The sequence below is a fragment of the Gorilla gorilla genome, chromosome 20 (genome assembly GCF_029281585.2).
Source record: "Gorilla gorilla gorilla isolate KB3781 chromosome 20, NHGRI_mGorGor1-v2.1_pri, whole genome shotgun sequence".
NCBI lineage: Eukaryota > Metazoa > Chordata > Mammalia > Primates > Hominidae > Gorilla > Gorilla gorilla.
In genome coordinates this window covers 9,071,839-9,087,154 of record NC_073244.2, presented here as the reverse complement: position 1 = coordinate 9,087,154, position 15,316 = coordinate 9,071,839, and the positions used below count along the sequence as shown (strand labels likewise).

General features: G+C 50.9%; 1 protein-coding gene and 1 long non-coding RNA gene across 6 annotated transcripts in view; one reads left to right on the top strand and one right to left on the bottom strand.

Annotated features, from left to right (window-relative positions):
• The first annotated feature begins 1,546 nt into the window (after nucleotides 1-1,546).
• LOC129528832 (uncharacterized) lies at nucleotides 1,547-11,890 on the top strand. Its single transcript, XR_008674108.1, has 3 exons — nucleotides 1,547-1,643; nucleotides 5,690-5,935; nucleotides 11,645-11,890. It is a non-coding gene; the product is annotated as an uncharacterized lncRNA (long non-coding RNA).
• The window catches only part of CELF5 (CUGBP Elav-like family member 5), a 74,425-nt gene continuing 70,676 nt past the window's right edge, over nucleotides 11,568-15,316 (bottom strand). For all 5 annotated transcript variants that reach the window (XM_055371218.2, XM_055371217.1, XM_055371215.2 and 2 more), the window contains one exon: nucleotides 11,568-15,312. In XM_055371218.2, the coding sequence (XP_055227193.1) occupies nucleotides 15,185-15,312 (128 nt within the window). In that variant the 3' untranslated portion in view covers nucleotides 11,568-15,184. The remainder of the gene's footprint in view (nucleotides 15,313-15,316) is intronic.

Sequence of the window (15,316 nt, the reverse complement as noted above, 5' to 3'; positions counted from 1 at the left end):
CCCAGCACTTTGGGAGGCTGAGGCGGGCAGATCACGAGGTTAGGAGATCGAGACCATCCTGGCTAACACAGGGAAGGTCTTGCCAGCCTTATAGGTCACAGGGAGGCTTTGAGCCAGAGGAAGGTGGGAGCCTTGGAGTGCTGTAGGCAGAGGAGGGACAGGCCTTAACTCGGGTGCTCACAGCCCCCCTCTGGTGGCTGCTGCAGGGAGGACAGACTGTGTGGCAGAGGGTGGAGCCTAGGACCAAGGCAGAGGCAACTGCGCCAGGTCCAGGTGGGCAACGATGGGGCTGGACCCAGGCAGAGGAACAGGAAGAAGTGAGCGTTTGAGGATGGAATAGTGAGGGCAGGGGCGACAGGACCTGCTGATAGATTGGAGTTGAGCAAGAAACAAAAGATCCAGGATAGCGTCGATGTTCGGCTCCAGCACCCGGAAGAATGGAACTGCCAGGCCGGGCGCGGTAGCTCACGCCTGTAATCCCAGCACTTTGGGCGGCCGAGGCGGGCGGATCACGAGGTCAGGAGATCGAGACCATCCTGGCTAACACGGTGAAACCCCGTCTCTACTAAAAATACAAAAAATTAGCCAGGAGTGGTGGCGGGCGCCTGTAGTCCCAGCTACTCCGGAGGCTGAGGCAGGAGAATGGCGTGAACCCGGGAGGCGGAGCTTGCAGTCAGCCGAGATCGCGCCACTGCACTCTAGCCTGGGCGACAGAGCGAGACTCCGTCTCAAAAAAAAAAAAAAAAAAAAGAATGGAACTGCCATCAGCTGAGATGCAGACGACGAGGGAGAAGGAGGATTGGGGACCAAGGACAGAGTTTTGTCCTTACTAGCAACCCCTTAGCTGTCAGAGATTAGGGCTGAGTTCATTTGAGGATTTGATGGAGGACAGACAGGCAGAGAAAGCTCAGACCCTTGTCCCCAGTCATCCTGCATGGGAGCCCCTGCGACCAGAGCCGGGAGCTGTCCGCGACCCCCGGTGCTGAAGCTCCCATTCTAAGCAGGAACTCCGGAGCCCCCGCTGGAGTAAAGTGTCTGGCATGGAGTGCACGCTCAAAACGTATCCCTGAATTTCACCCAAGGTGGCAAAGCGATTTCAGCGTCATCGTACTGCGCTGGTTTCTATGTCCCGCACGCCCCAACCTGTATTTTACGGATATGCAAACTGAGACCATGAGAGGTTGCTGCACCTTTAAAAATCACGCAATGCATCACTTTATTATTATTATTATTATTTTTGAGACGGAGTCTGGCTCTGTGGCCCAGGCTGGAGTGCAGTGGCACGATCTCGGCTCACTGCCACCTCCGCCTCCTGGATTCAAGCGATCCTCCTGCCTCAGCCTCCTGAGTAGTTGGGATTACAGGCACTCGCCACCACACCCGGCTAATTTTTGTATTTTTAGTAGAGACGGGGTTTCACCATATTGGCCAGGCTGATCTTGAACTCCTGACCTCAGGTGATCTGCCCACCGCGGCTTCCCAAAGTGCTGGGATTACAGGCATGAGCCACGGCGCCCGGCTACATAATGCATCACTCTTGACGTCACAATCAGCTAGGCTCTGAAGACAAATCCGAGTTCAGGCTGTGGATTGGCTGATCCCTCATGAATATGTAGATTACTCTCAACCTTCACCTCGCTCTGGTAGGTTCAGAAAAGTGAGGGGGTGGAGAGGAGGCGGGGCTGGGGGCGGGGCTGGAAACTGTTCCTGTGACGGTTGGGGCAGGTAGTGGGGCGGGGCCAGGCACTATGGACGTGGTCAGAATTTTTGTACATTTCGTTCCCTGCCTTCTCCCCAGTACCTTTCTACAACAGCTCCTAGTACCCAGTAGGTGCTTCATAAATGTTTATTGACTCTGGAATCCAGTAGGAGTGATGCTGAGAGTTCACTTTTCTGACCGGGGAGAAGGTCCTATTTTGCCTAGAATGTGATAGTATCATTGGTATCATTCATCTTGATCTGCCCAGTTCTGGATGTTTGCATAATAACCTGAGCCCAGGCCGGGCGTGGTGGCTCACGCCTGTAATCCCAGCACTTTGGGAGGCCGAGGCGGTTGGATCAGGAAGGCCGAGGCGGGCGGATCAAGAGGTCAGGGATTCGAGACCAGCCTGACCAATATGGTGAAACCCTGTCTCTATTAAAAATACAAAAATTAGCCGGGTGTGGTGGTGCGCACCTGTAATCCCAGCTACTCGGGAGGCTGAGGCAGCAGAGTCTCTTGAACCTGGGAGGCGGAGGTTGCAGTGAACTGAGATCGCGCCACTGCACTCCAGCCTGGGTGACAGAGTGAGACTCCGTCTCAAACAACCAACCAAAAATTATGTGTATACACACACACACACACACACACACACACATACATATATACACACATATACATTATATGTATATGTATATCATGAGCCCCGTCTTACAGATGAGGAAACTGAAGCTTGGAGAGAGAATGCAAGGCTTAAGGGCATGCATGTCTTAGGTCAATCAGCAAATATTGAGGACCCAGAGGTGAGGAACTCCAGCTCCCTTGGTCGGGACTCAGCTCCTATTTGGCCCTCAGTTTTACCCCCACACACCCTGCTTCAGTCCTCTGTGTGGTTTCGAGGCCACAGTTGAGGGGCTCTCTGTTTTCTAACTCGGACCTAGGTAATTCCTACTTTTTTTTTTTTTTTTTTTTTTTTTTTTTTTTTTTTTTTTTAGACGGCGTTTCACTCTTGTCGCCCAGGCTGGAGTGCAGTGGCGCAATCTCGGCTCACCGCAACCTCCGCCTCCCAGGTTCAAGCGATTCTCCGGCCTCAGCCTCCTTAGTAGCTGGGATTACAGGCATGCACCACCACACCCGGCTACTTTTGTATTTTCAGTAGAGACGGGGGTCTCTCCATGTTGGTCTGGCTAGTCTCGAACTCCCGTCCTCAGGTGATCCACTCACCTCGGCCTCCCAAAGTGCTGGGATTACAGGCGTGAGCCACCGCGCCCGGCCAGTAATTCCTACTTCTACCCCCACCTTTGCTAACGCCATGCCCTGTGCCTAGCAGGTCACGGGTGTCTCCATCCCAACCCAGCATCTCCGACCTCCAGGGTGGGAACAGAGTGTTCCAGGCTAGGGAAACCGCACGTGCAAAGGCCTGGCAGCCAAACCACATTCAGTTACTGGAGAGAAAAGGGGAGGAGGAGCGGGGCCGACCTTGCAGGCTAGAAAGTTTGCACGGGGCAACTTTTGCGTCCCAGGAGAGAAGCCAGGGAGTCCCCTCACAGTCTCCCTCCGAGCTCAATAAATCTTGCACATTTCAAGCCAAGGCACAGAGCCTGAACGAAGGCATGGGTTTTTGCTGCCCCCTGCTGGTTGCTGGAGCAAAAGCATCCGGAAAGTAATTTTAAAAAAAAGTCTCGTTCTGTCGCCCAAGCTGGAGTGCAGTGGCGGGAACTCGGCTCACTGCAACCGCCGCCTCCCGGGTTCAAGCGATTCTCCTGCCTCAGCCTCTCGAGTAGCTGAGATTACAGGTGCGCACCACCACACCCGGCTAATTTTTGCATTTTTAGTAGAGTTGGTGGTGGTGGGGGGGGGGTTTGCCATTTTGTCCAGGCTGGTCTCGAACTCCTGATCTCAAGTGATCCGCCCGCCTCGGCCTCCCAAAGTGCTGGGATTACAGGCGTGAGCCACCGCACCCAGCCGGAAAGTGAATTTTTAAGGGTTGATTTATTTTAAAGCTTCTGCAGTGCTTTCTCCGGGCCAGGAAGGACTTTATACATATTAACGCTTTGTGAGCTGGATTGGCCTCGTTTTCCAGAAAGAGAGAAAAACTGATCCCCAGAGGATTCAGCTGCTGGCTCAAGGACACACAGCCATTCAATGTTATAACCCGGTTTCAAACCTGGGACAGTCTGGTTCTAAACTCAACCATTATGTTTTCAGTGCATTTATTAATGGTAAGCAGGTATCATGTGCTAGGCAACAGGGAACAGAAAAACAAAATTCAGCCAGGTGTAAGGGCTCATGCCTGTAATCCCAGCACTTTGGGAGGCCAAGGCAGGAGGATCGCTTGAGCCCAGGAGTTTGAGACCAGCCTGGGCAACATAACGAGTCCCCGTCTCTACAAAAAATACCGAAAAAAATTAGCCAGGTGTGATGGTATGCATCTGTAGTCCCAGATACTTGGGAGGCTGAAGCAGGAAGATTGTTTGAGCCCCGGAGTTGGAGACTTCAGTGAGCTATGATTGTGCCACTGCATTCCAGCCTGGGTGACGGAGACCCTGTCTCAACATAAAAACAGGCTGGGCGTGGCGGCTCAAGCCTGTAATTCCAGCATTTGGGAGGCTGAGGCGGGTGGATCAGCTGAGGTCAGGGGTTCGAGACCAATCTGGCCAACATGGGGAAACCCCATCTCTACTAAAAATACACACACACACACACACACACATACACACAAAAAAATTAGCTGGGCATGGTGACCCATGCCTGTATTTTCAGCTACTCGGGAGGCTTAGGCAGGAGAATTGCTTGAACCCAACAGGTGGAGGTGGCAGTGAACTGATACCACACCACTGCACTCCAGCCTGGGCGACAGAGTGAGACTCTCTTTCAAAATAAGTAAATAATTAAAAAAAAAAAACCCATAACATTAAAACAAAGCCAAACACACTTACTGTGCACTCATACCATCCTGTCATGAAACCCGCCATAAGGTTACGCTGGGTAGACAGACATCAAACAAGCCAGCGCATACATAAGCAGGGGGTTATAACTGTGATCCCTGCAGTGAATGAGAAGGGAGGGGAACCGAGGCAGGAGTTAACGGGTCACAGTTTCAAATCCTGGCTCCACCACGTACCAACTGTGTGGCCTTGGGTTTTCCTCTCCACAAACCTGCCCTTCCGTTTTCTCATCGGCAAAGTGAGAATTATAATCGAAACCTACGTTGTTGGTTGGTTGTGGTGAGGACAAAAAGAGTTGATCACAAGCTGCACATAGCAGGTGCTCAATAGACGTAAGGCTTTACTGTGTGGCTGTAGCATGCTTTGGGGAAAAGGAAGCTACCAGAGTTGTAAAGAGTAAATGTTTCCAGTGGGCACAGTGGCTCATGCCTGTAATCCCAGCACTTTGGGAGGCCCAGCGGGGAGGCTTGCTTGAGCCCAGGAGTTCGAGACCAGCCTGGGCAATAGAGAGAGACCCCACCACTACAAAAAAATAAAAGAATTTGGCGGTGCAAGATGTGCTTTGTTAAACAGATGCTTGAAGGCAGCATGCTCGTTAAGAGTCATCACCACTCCCTAATCTCAAGTACCCAGGGACACAAACACTCTACCTAGGAAAACCAGAGACCTTTGTTCACTTGTTTGTCTGCTGACCTTCCCTCCACTACTGTCCTATGACCCTGCCAAATCCCCCTCTGCGAGAAACACCCAAGAATGATCAATAAAAAATAAAATAAAATAAAATAAAATAAAAATAATAATACTATGATAAAAAATAAAAAAAAGAAAAATAAAAAAAAAAGAATAAACTGGGTGTGGTGACGCACACATTTGTAGACCCAGCTACTCAGAGGGATCTCTTGAGCCCAGGATTTCAAGACTGGACTGAGCTAGGATGGTGCCACTGCACTTCAGCCTGGGCAACAGAGCGAGACCCTGTCTCAAAACAAACAAACAAAAAGTCAGTGCAGTCTCTCTCTCTCTCTTTTGGATCACACTCCAGGAAAAACCAGCCACCATGTTGTGAGGATGCTCAAGTAGCACTATGGAGATTCACACGTGGCGAAGAGCTGAGGCCTCCCACCAACAGCCACATGAGGGAGCCAGAGTGGGAGTGGCTCCTCCAGCCCCAGTCGAACCTTCAGATGTGACAGCCTCGGCTGCTGACAGTTTGCAATCTCATGAGACCCTGAGCCAGAACCACCCAGCTAAATCAGTCCTGGACTCCTGATCAACAGAAATGGTGTAGGTCAGATAATAATGTATGTTTTAAGCTGACAGACTGGGGGATGGGTAAATTGTTATGCAGCAACACCTAACTAATGCACCCTGCATGTCACTTAGCCTATGCCTCAGATGAGCACTTATAGCATAGCTAGTGTTCCTCTGTCCTAAGCACATCCTTGCTCATTCTTAAGGAGACACTCAGTGGCGGAATTGGTGTATTTTATTTTATTTTTATTTTTTAATATTTATTTATTTATTTGAGATGGAGTCTTGCTCTGTTGTCCAGGCTGGAGTGCAATGGCACAATCTCGGCTTAATGCAAACTCCACCTCACAGGCGCAAGAGATTCTCCTGCCTCAGCCTCCCAAGTAGCTGGGATTACAGGTGCCCACCACCATGCCTGGCTTACTTATTTATTTATTTTTTGAGATGGAGTCTTGCTGTGTCACCCAGGCTGAAGTGCAGTGGCGTGATCTCGGCTCACTGCAAGCTCCGCCTCCCAGGTTCACGCCATTCTCCTGCCTCAGCCTCCCGAGTAGCTGGGACTACAGTCACCTGCCACCACACCCGGCCAATTTTTGTATTTTTGGTAGAGACAGGGTTTCACCATGTTAGCCAGGATGGTCGCGATCTCCTGACCTCATGATCCACCCGTGTCAGCCTCCCAAAGTGCTGGGATTACAGGTGTGAGCCACCATGCCCAGCTAATTTTTATATTTTTAATAGAGATGGGGTTTCACCATGTTGGCCAGACTGGTCTCGAACCTCCTGACCTCAAGTGACCTGCCTGTCTTGGCCTCCCAAAGTGCTGGGATTACAGGCGTGAGCCACTGTGCCCAGAATTGGTGTATTTTAAGGGTGCACGTTCTAAATGTTTAACAACATTGGGTTAAATTTTAAAAGCTTAAATTGGCCTATTTCAAACAATAACCTGAATTCTAATCTAATACATTTGACTTTGGGCCACTACACAGCAGCTAAGAGAATGCCAGAGAGCCAGGGTTCAAGTACTGCTGTGCAGCCTCAGGCAGGTCCCTTAACCTTTCCGGGCTTTAATTAACTTGTAAAGTGGGGATATTATTAACAGAACATACCTCAGGGAGTTGGGGCGGGTTAAATGAGTTGAGTCATATAAAATGCTTAAACCAGGCTGAGTGCGGTGGCTCATGCCTGTAATCCCAGCACTTTGAGAGACCAAGGCCAATGGATCACCTGAGGGCAGAAGTTTGAGACTAGCCTAGCCAACATGATGAAACCCCATCTCTACTAAAAATACAAAAATTAGCTGGGTGCGGTGGCACGCGCCTGTAATTCCAGCTACTCAGGAGGCTGAGGCAGGAGGGTTGCTTGAACCCGGGAGGCAGAGGTTGCAGGGAGTTGGAGGTTGCAGTGAGCCAAGATTGTGTCACTGCATTATAGCCTGGGTGACAGAGCGAGACTCTGTCTTAAAAAAAAAAAAAACAAAACAGAAAAAACCCCTGCGGGGCGCGGTGGCTCACGCCCGTAATCCCAGCACTTTGGGAGGCCAAGGCGAGTGGATCACGAGGTCAGGAGATGGAGACCATCCTGGTCAACATGGTGAAACCCTGTCTCTACTAAAAATACAAAAAAATTAGCCGGGCATGGTCATGGGCGCCTGTAGTCCCAGCTACTCGGGAGGCTGAGGCAGGACAATGGCATGAACCCGGGAAACGGAGCTTGCAGTGAGCTGAGATCACGTCACTGCACTCCAGCCTGGGTGACAGAGCGAGACTCCATCTCAAAAAAAAAAAAAAAAAACCCAAAAAATAAAACATAAAATGCTTAAACCAGTGTTATATGATTGAACATTCTTTTTTTTTTGACAGCATCTTGCTCTGTTGCCCAGGCTGGAGTGCAGTGGCGTGATCATAGCTCACTGCAGCCTTGACCTCCTGGGCTCAGGCGATCCTCCTGTCTCAGCCTTCTGAAAAGCTGGGACCATAGGCATGCACCACCACACCTGGCTAATTGTTTGATTTTTTTTTTTTTTTTTTTTCGAGTTGGAGCCTTGCCCTGTAGCCCAGGCTGGAGTGCTATGATGCAATCTCGGCTCACTGCAACCTCCGCCTCCCGGGTTCAAACGATTCTCCTGCCTCAGCCTCCCAGGTAGCTGGGATTACAGGCGCCTGACACCATGCCCAGCTAATTTTTGTATTTTTTTAGTAGAGACAGGGTTTCATCATGTTGGCCAGGCTGGTCTCAAACTCCTTACCTCATGATCTGCCCGCCTCAGCCTCCCAAACTGCGGGATTACAGGCGTGAGCCACCGCACCCAGTCTGTTTGATTTCTTTTTGTAGAGACAGGGTCTCTCTTTGTTGCCCGTATGGTCTTAAACTCCTGGGTTCAGGCAATCCTCCCGCCTCAGCCTCCCAAAGGGCTGAGATTACACGCATGAGCCTCGGCGCCCAGTCTGGTTCAACACGCAACACAGCAAGACCCTGTCTTTACAAAAAAAATCTAAAAAATTTTGTGGAGGATGGTGGCGCATGCCTGTAGTCCCAGCTACTCGGGAGACTGATGCAGGGAGATCACTTAAGCCCTAGGAGTTCGAGACTGCAGAGAGCTATGATTGTGCCACTGCACTCCAGCCTGGGCAGTAGAGCAAGACCCCGTCTCTAATCAGTCCATCAATCAATCAATCAATCTATTGTGTAGCAACTGTGGGTGAAGGTGTGAACCAATCAGAACCCTCATGAACAGTGTGTGGGAATGTAAAATGGTGAAAATGCCGCTGTGAAAAACAGTTCGGTGGCTGGGCGCAGTGGCTCACACCTGTAATCCCGGCAATTTGGGAGGCCAAGGTGGGCAGATCACCTGAGGTCAGGAGTTCAAGACCAGCCTGGCCAACATGGCAAAACCCAGTCTCTACTAAATACAAAAATTAGCTGGGTGTGGTGGCGTGTGCGTGTAATCCCAGCTACTCGGGAGGCTGAGGCAGGAGGATCGCTTGAGCCCGGGAGGCGGAGGTTGCTGTGAGCTGAGATTGTGCCCCTGGACTCAAGCCTGGGCGACAGAGCGAGACTCCATCTCAAAAAAAAGAAGAGGAAGAAGAAAGAAGAAGAAAAGGAGAAGGAGAAGGGGAATGGGAAGGGGAAGGGGAAGGAGAAGGAGAAGGAGAAGGAGAAGGAGAAGGGGAAGGGGAAGGGGAAGGAGAAGGAGAAGGAGAAGGAGAAGGAGAAGGAGAAGGAGAAGGGGAAGGGGAAGGGGAAGGAGAAGGAGAAGGAGGAGGAGAAAGAAGAAGAAGAAGAAGAAAAAGAAGAAGAGGAAGAGGAAGAGGAAGAAGAAGAAAAAGAAGAAGAAGAAGAAGAGGAAGAATTATTTGGCAATTCCTTACAAAGGTCAAACATGGAGCCACCATTTGACCCAGGAATTCCACGCCTAAGTGTCTACCCAGGAGAACTAAAAACACACACGTCCATGCAGGGACCTGTCCATGAAGCTCAGAGCAGCAGCTCATAATAGCCAAGACATGGAGGCAACCGAGGTATCTACCGAAGGATGGATCAGGACAGCATGGTCCATCCACACACTGGAATATTACTTAGCCATGAAAAGGAAGGAGCCTCTGACCCAGGCCACAGTGTGGATGACCCCTGAGGACCTCGTGCTCAGTGAGAGAAGCCAGACACGAAAGGCCACGCAGTGTGTGAGCCCATCTTTCTTTCTTCTTTCTTTTCTTTTTCTTTCCTTCTTTCTTCCTCTTTCTTTCCTTTCTTTTTCTTTCTTTTTCTCTCTCTCTTTGTTCTTCCTTCCTTTCCTTTCCTTCCTTCCTTCTCTCTCTATTTCTTTCTTTCTCTCTTTCTTTCTTTTTGAGATGGAGTTACACAGTTTCACTCTTCTTGCCCAGGCTGGAGTGCAATGGTGTGATCTCGGCTCACTGCAACCTCCACCTCCCGGGTTCAAGCGATTCTCCTGCCTCAGCCTCCCAAGTAGCTGAGATTACAGGCATGCACCACCACGCCCGGCTAATTTTATATTTTTAGTAGAGGCGGGGTTTCTCCATGTTGGTCAGGCTGGTCTTGAACTCCTGACCTCAGGTGATCCACCCGCCTCAGCCTCCCAAAGTGCTCAGGTTACAGGCGTGAGGTACCACACCCAGCCGTGTGATCCCATTTCTATGAAATGTCCAGGACAGGTGGACCCATAGAGACAGGAAGGGGATGCGTGGGTGCTGGGGGGTGGGGAAGGGGGTAGGGAGTGACGGCTGATGGGGACAGGATGTCTTTTGGGGTGATAGGCTGTTCTGGAATTAGAGGTGGTAGTGGCAACACACTGTGAATGCACTAAAAACCACTGAAGTGCACACTTTTAAATGGGTAAAATGGTAAATGCTGGCTGGGCACAGTGGCTCAAGCCTGTAACCTCAGCACTTTGGGAGGCCGAGGTGGGTGGATCACTTGAGGCCAGGAGTTCAAGACCAGCCTGGCCAACATGGCGAAACCCCATGTCTACTAAAAATACAAAAATTAGCCAGGTGTGGTGGTGCTCACCTGTAATCCCAGCTACTTGGGAGGCTGATGTAGGAGAATCGCTTGAACCCAGGAGGTGGAGGTTGCAGTTAGCCAAGATCGTACCACTGCTCTCCAGCCCGGGCAACAGAGTGAGACCCTGTTTAAACAAAACAAAACAATAAATAAAATGGTAAATTCTGTTATGTGAACTTTACCTGCATTTTTTCAAAATTGTATAGTTTATTCTATAGTATCTCTCTGCCCCACTGGACTATCTCCATGAGGACAGAGACCAGAGCGATCTTAGTTAAACAACTGCTGGCTGTGGGCGGCAGCTCACATCTGCAATTCCAGTGCTTTGGGAGGCAGAGGCCAGATCACTTGAGCCCAGAAGTTCGAGACCAGTTTGGGCACCATAGTGAGACTCCATCTCTACAAAAAATATAAAAATTAGCCGGCTGTGGTGGTATGTGCCTGTAGTCCCAGCTACTCGGGAGGCTGAGACAGGAGAATTGCTTGAGCCCAGGAGGTTAAGGCTGCAGTGAGCTGAGATCATGCCACTGCACTCCAGCCTGGGCGACAGAGCAAGACTCCATCTCAAACAAACAAACAAACAAACAAACAAACAGCTGTAATATGATCAAGAAATGCATCTGGCTTCAGCAGACAGATCCCAGATACCCGATCATTAGAGCTGGTATCTTTTTTTTTTTTTTTGAGACAGAGTCTCACTCTGTCACCCAGGCTGGAGTGCAGGGACGCGATGTCAGCTCACTGCAAACTCTGACTCCTGGGTTCAAGTGATTCTCATACGTCAGCCTCTCGAGTAGCTGGGATTACAGGTGTGTGCCACCAAGCCTGGCTAATTTTTTTGTTATTGTTTTTTTTTTTTTTTTGTATTTTTAGTAGAGGTGGGGTTTCACCATGTTGGCCAGGCTGGTCTCGAACTCTCAGCCTCAGGCGATCCACCTGCCTCGGCCTCCCAAAGTGCTAGGATTACAGGTTTGAGCCACCACGCCTGGCCCCTGGTATCTATATCTACATTTGGTTTCTCTGAATATCCCCTCCTTCAACCCCTCACCCTAAACCTGAATTTCTCTCCAGCCCAGGCGCTGGATGGGGCCAGATACACTTGGTCTGTGTGGATGACAGAGAGAGGAAAGGAAGAGAAGAGTCAGCCCTTTAGCAAGTAAAACTTTTATTAAATAAATTTTTAGTTGTTTTTTTTTTTGTTTGTTTGTTTTTGTTTTTTCTCCAGACCAAAGAGAGGCATTTTGGACATTAAGACGCTTTGCTGCTTCTCACCTGAAACACGTAACAGGAACACCAACCTCTTCAGCCATGGGAAATCTTCTTTGACACAAAACTCAAACCAAGTCAACCCAAAGTTCCAAGTTCTTTGCTTTCTCTTCTGTGTGTGTGTTGGTTTGTCCCAAAAGTCAGTTTGCAAGTTGAAACTTCATGAAATTACTCGTAGCAGAAATAAAGTACATTGTACAAATCACGCAGGTCTGCGATGTGGAGTATAAAAATGGTATTTACAGCCAGTAAACATGGACCAGAAAGACACGTACAACTGCACACCGGCACACACTCCCAAGCAGGCCCTCGGGGGCCTCGGCGGGCGCCGCGGACACGGGTGGGGCCCCCTCGAGGCAGGTTGGCACACACTTGCACACGGGGACACACGGAACACAGGCACACTAGAGGAGAGTCTCGAAACAATTATCAAACTCTGGAATATCGAAACAAGTTGGTTCAGAAGATTTTTTTTTTCTTTTCTATTTTTTTTTCTTTTCTCTTTTTTTTTTTTTTTTTTTCTGTGTGGTTTCCCCCACCCCACCGCCCCCCTTCCGGGTCAGTCAACACATTTTGGTAGAAAGAAAAGGAAATGCTTGGTTTTTTTTTTTTTCTTTTTAAATGTTTTTTTCTTTTGAGCTTATTAAGTTATCTGGCGCCTCATTTGGTAAGAGGCCTTGCCGGATGTCCAAACGAACTTGATTCTGTGCTTTGACGTGGGTGTCGCGGATTGGGCAGCTGTACAGAGGCATCCCCACAAAGACCCCCCCACCCCACCCCACTCCCAACTAGGAAACAAAAATCCATTGTGGTTTGATTTTCCCCCCCATCTTTTTCTTCTCTTTTCTTCTTTGTACCTGCTCAGAAAGACCGGAAAAAAAAAAAATCTCTGTAGAGGTATGAAGGTCATTATCAAGTTCATCTCCAGTTAAAGGGGTGCTTGGCCGGTCCAGGTAGGGTCTTCCGCTACGCTTGGCAATCCTGGTTACAAGACCTTAAATTCGAGGCTGGTGATTCGAAGGCAGGGACGATGGCTGCCTGGCCTTGGGAGGGGGTGGTGAGGGGCAGGGGGGCTCCCCCCAACCCGGTCCGCCCCCCTCTCCGACGGAAAGCTAAGGGCTATTGGTCACATGAGTAAGGCTATGACTCGGGCAGGGGAGCAGAGAAGGGCTGAGGCAGGCCAGAGCGTCTCTGTTGTACCTATATCCATCCGGGAGGGCAGGGCTCTGGGACGAAGGGGCGAGGTGGGGTCTGGAGGCTGCAGCTGGGACCAGGGACACTGAAGGTGGCAGAGCCCAATGGCCCTGGAGAATCGGTGGTGGGGGGTGCCAAAAGTCCTGGAGGTATGTTGTGTTGGTGGGTTCCTGGTGGGATGTGCCAGCCAGGAGGTGGTGGGGGTGGGGGTGGGGCATCTCGTATGTGTTGCCCGGGGTCCCGCCAACCTCAGCCCTTCCTGTGTCCCCGCTGAGTGACCGGCCCAGGGTCACTCTACTCAGATGGAAGGAAGTTGGAAAAGTTTGGTCCCATGATCCATACTCAAAATATATATATACTGTCTATAGATCTATATATATATGCATATATATATATATATAGGAAAAGGTGTGATTTAGTTTGGGGAAGTCACCAAGTTTTGTGGGGAAGAAGCGAGAGCGTTTCCCCAAGAGGGGGCGTGTGAACACTTCTGCCCCCGATTCAGGAGCCTCCCCCACCCCCGCCCCTGCCCCAGGACAGACCCCAAAGGCCCCTCGCCACTCCAGGTGGCCTCCAGTAGAGGGGCAGGGCAAGGGGAGAAGAGGGGAGGAAAGGGCTGGTGTCCAAAGAACGGTTGGAATTTATGGGAAAGTCCTGGATCGGTTGGAAGCAGAAAACCCTCCTGGGATGGGAAGGCCCCTCACCTGGGGGAGAAGGGACGGGCGTTAGGGAGTGAGAACGGGGCCACACAGGTGGACACCACCTCCCCACCCTACTCCACCCGGCCAGGCTGGGATCTAGGAACACAGGGGTTCCCATCTTTTCCAAAAGAACAGATCCCACAAAGGCCAGAGTTCAGAGGCCAACAAACTCAGCTTTCAAAGAACTTAATGTCACCATCACCAAGCCCGTTTCCTCCTCCTCTGGTAGCTGGGGACAGATATTTCTGTTTATTTTCTGTCTCTCCTTCCCCACCCCCTGCCATCTAAGGCCCGTGAAGGGGGTTTCTCCCCTGTCCTCCATCCCCCGTTTCCGTTCATTCACAGCTGCGTCCCCGAGCACTGGGACAGTGCCTAGCACATAATAGATGCTCAGTTAAAAAAAAAAAAAAGTGCAGACTGAGAGGTAAAAGTGAAGGGATCGCAGAGAGCAGCTTTGGATTTTGCTTCTGGTTGGCAGTTCCTGAAGGTGCGTTCTGTGCAGGTAAATACTCCCAAATCTGTGTGTGCTGACCCGGGAGAAGGTGAAAAGGCCAGACAGCTTCTAACTGAGCGTCTACTCTGTGCCAGGCCCCAGGCGAGACTCTTTGATGACAGCGATGGTGATTTAAAAAAAAAAAAAAAATCACAACGAATCATCCAGAACTCTTTAGGTGGTGGGTTCTGGGCTTGGCTGCAAAAAGATGCCCCACTCTGTTCCCTAGGTGGACCGTTTCCGCCGTCTCTGGGGAGATGACTTTCTTGCACCCATTTTACAGATGAGGCTCATCAAGGTTTGAGACCCACGGTTAAGTTTCCACAGTGGCCCCACAAGGTTTACTGTTCATTCCCCCACAAAAAAATGTTGAGAAAGTGGTTTGCCCTGATGGCAAACTACAGTCTGGGTTTCGTTTTGCTTGTTTTTCTTGCGTGATGGTGGGTGGGGCACGAATCCCACTTTTCCATCAACTCATTGGGTAGGAATGACACCCAGTGAGGGGCCGCTTGTCCCAGGGGAACTAGTGGAAATGCAGCGGGGACACTGGAAGCTGTCAGTGCCAACTGGACTGGGCCCTGAGCACTGTCCCCACCTTCCACGCTCCACTCCTGGTTCCGAGTTGGGGTCCAACCTTAGGGTTTGGGGTCTGGGGTGGGCACTTGGCATTTCCGTCTGGTGTTGGGTTTTCAGCAGGGAAAACAGACTCATAGGACAGGACAGAACTCCCTCCCCACCGCACCCCCACCCCCAGAGCAAACCTGGCCTCTCAGGTGAACTTCTATTCAGCCCTCAAAGCCTTCTCCGGGAAGGATTCCCTAACCAACCTCACTGGGCCCTGGCTCACCTCAGTCCCTACCCCACTCCCACCCTCTGCTCCAGCCCCAACCACAGCAGGATTGGGGGTGTCTACATCCAGCTCTGTCCCCGCCAACCCAACCCGGAGGTTTCTTGTAGCCTCTCGAAGCATCACCCCACCTGGGGAGGGTTTGGAGCATGAAGTGGGCCGCAGGAGGGGGTTTCAGACAAGACGGGGGGCTTGGGCGGGGGTGGGGCCGCCTGGCGGCTCACCTGGGCCATGCCTACAGCCTCAGGGCGGCTGTGGGCGCGGTCAGTAGGGGTGTCCCGGGTCTTTGGGCCGCTTCAGCTGGACTTTGAGCCTCTTCATGCCGATCTGGAAGCCGTTCATGGCCTGGATGGCTGCCTGGGCGCTGGCCGGGTTATCAAAGCTCACGAAGCCTGC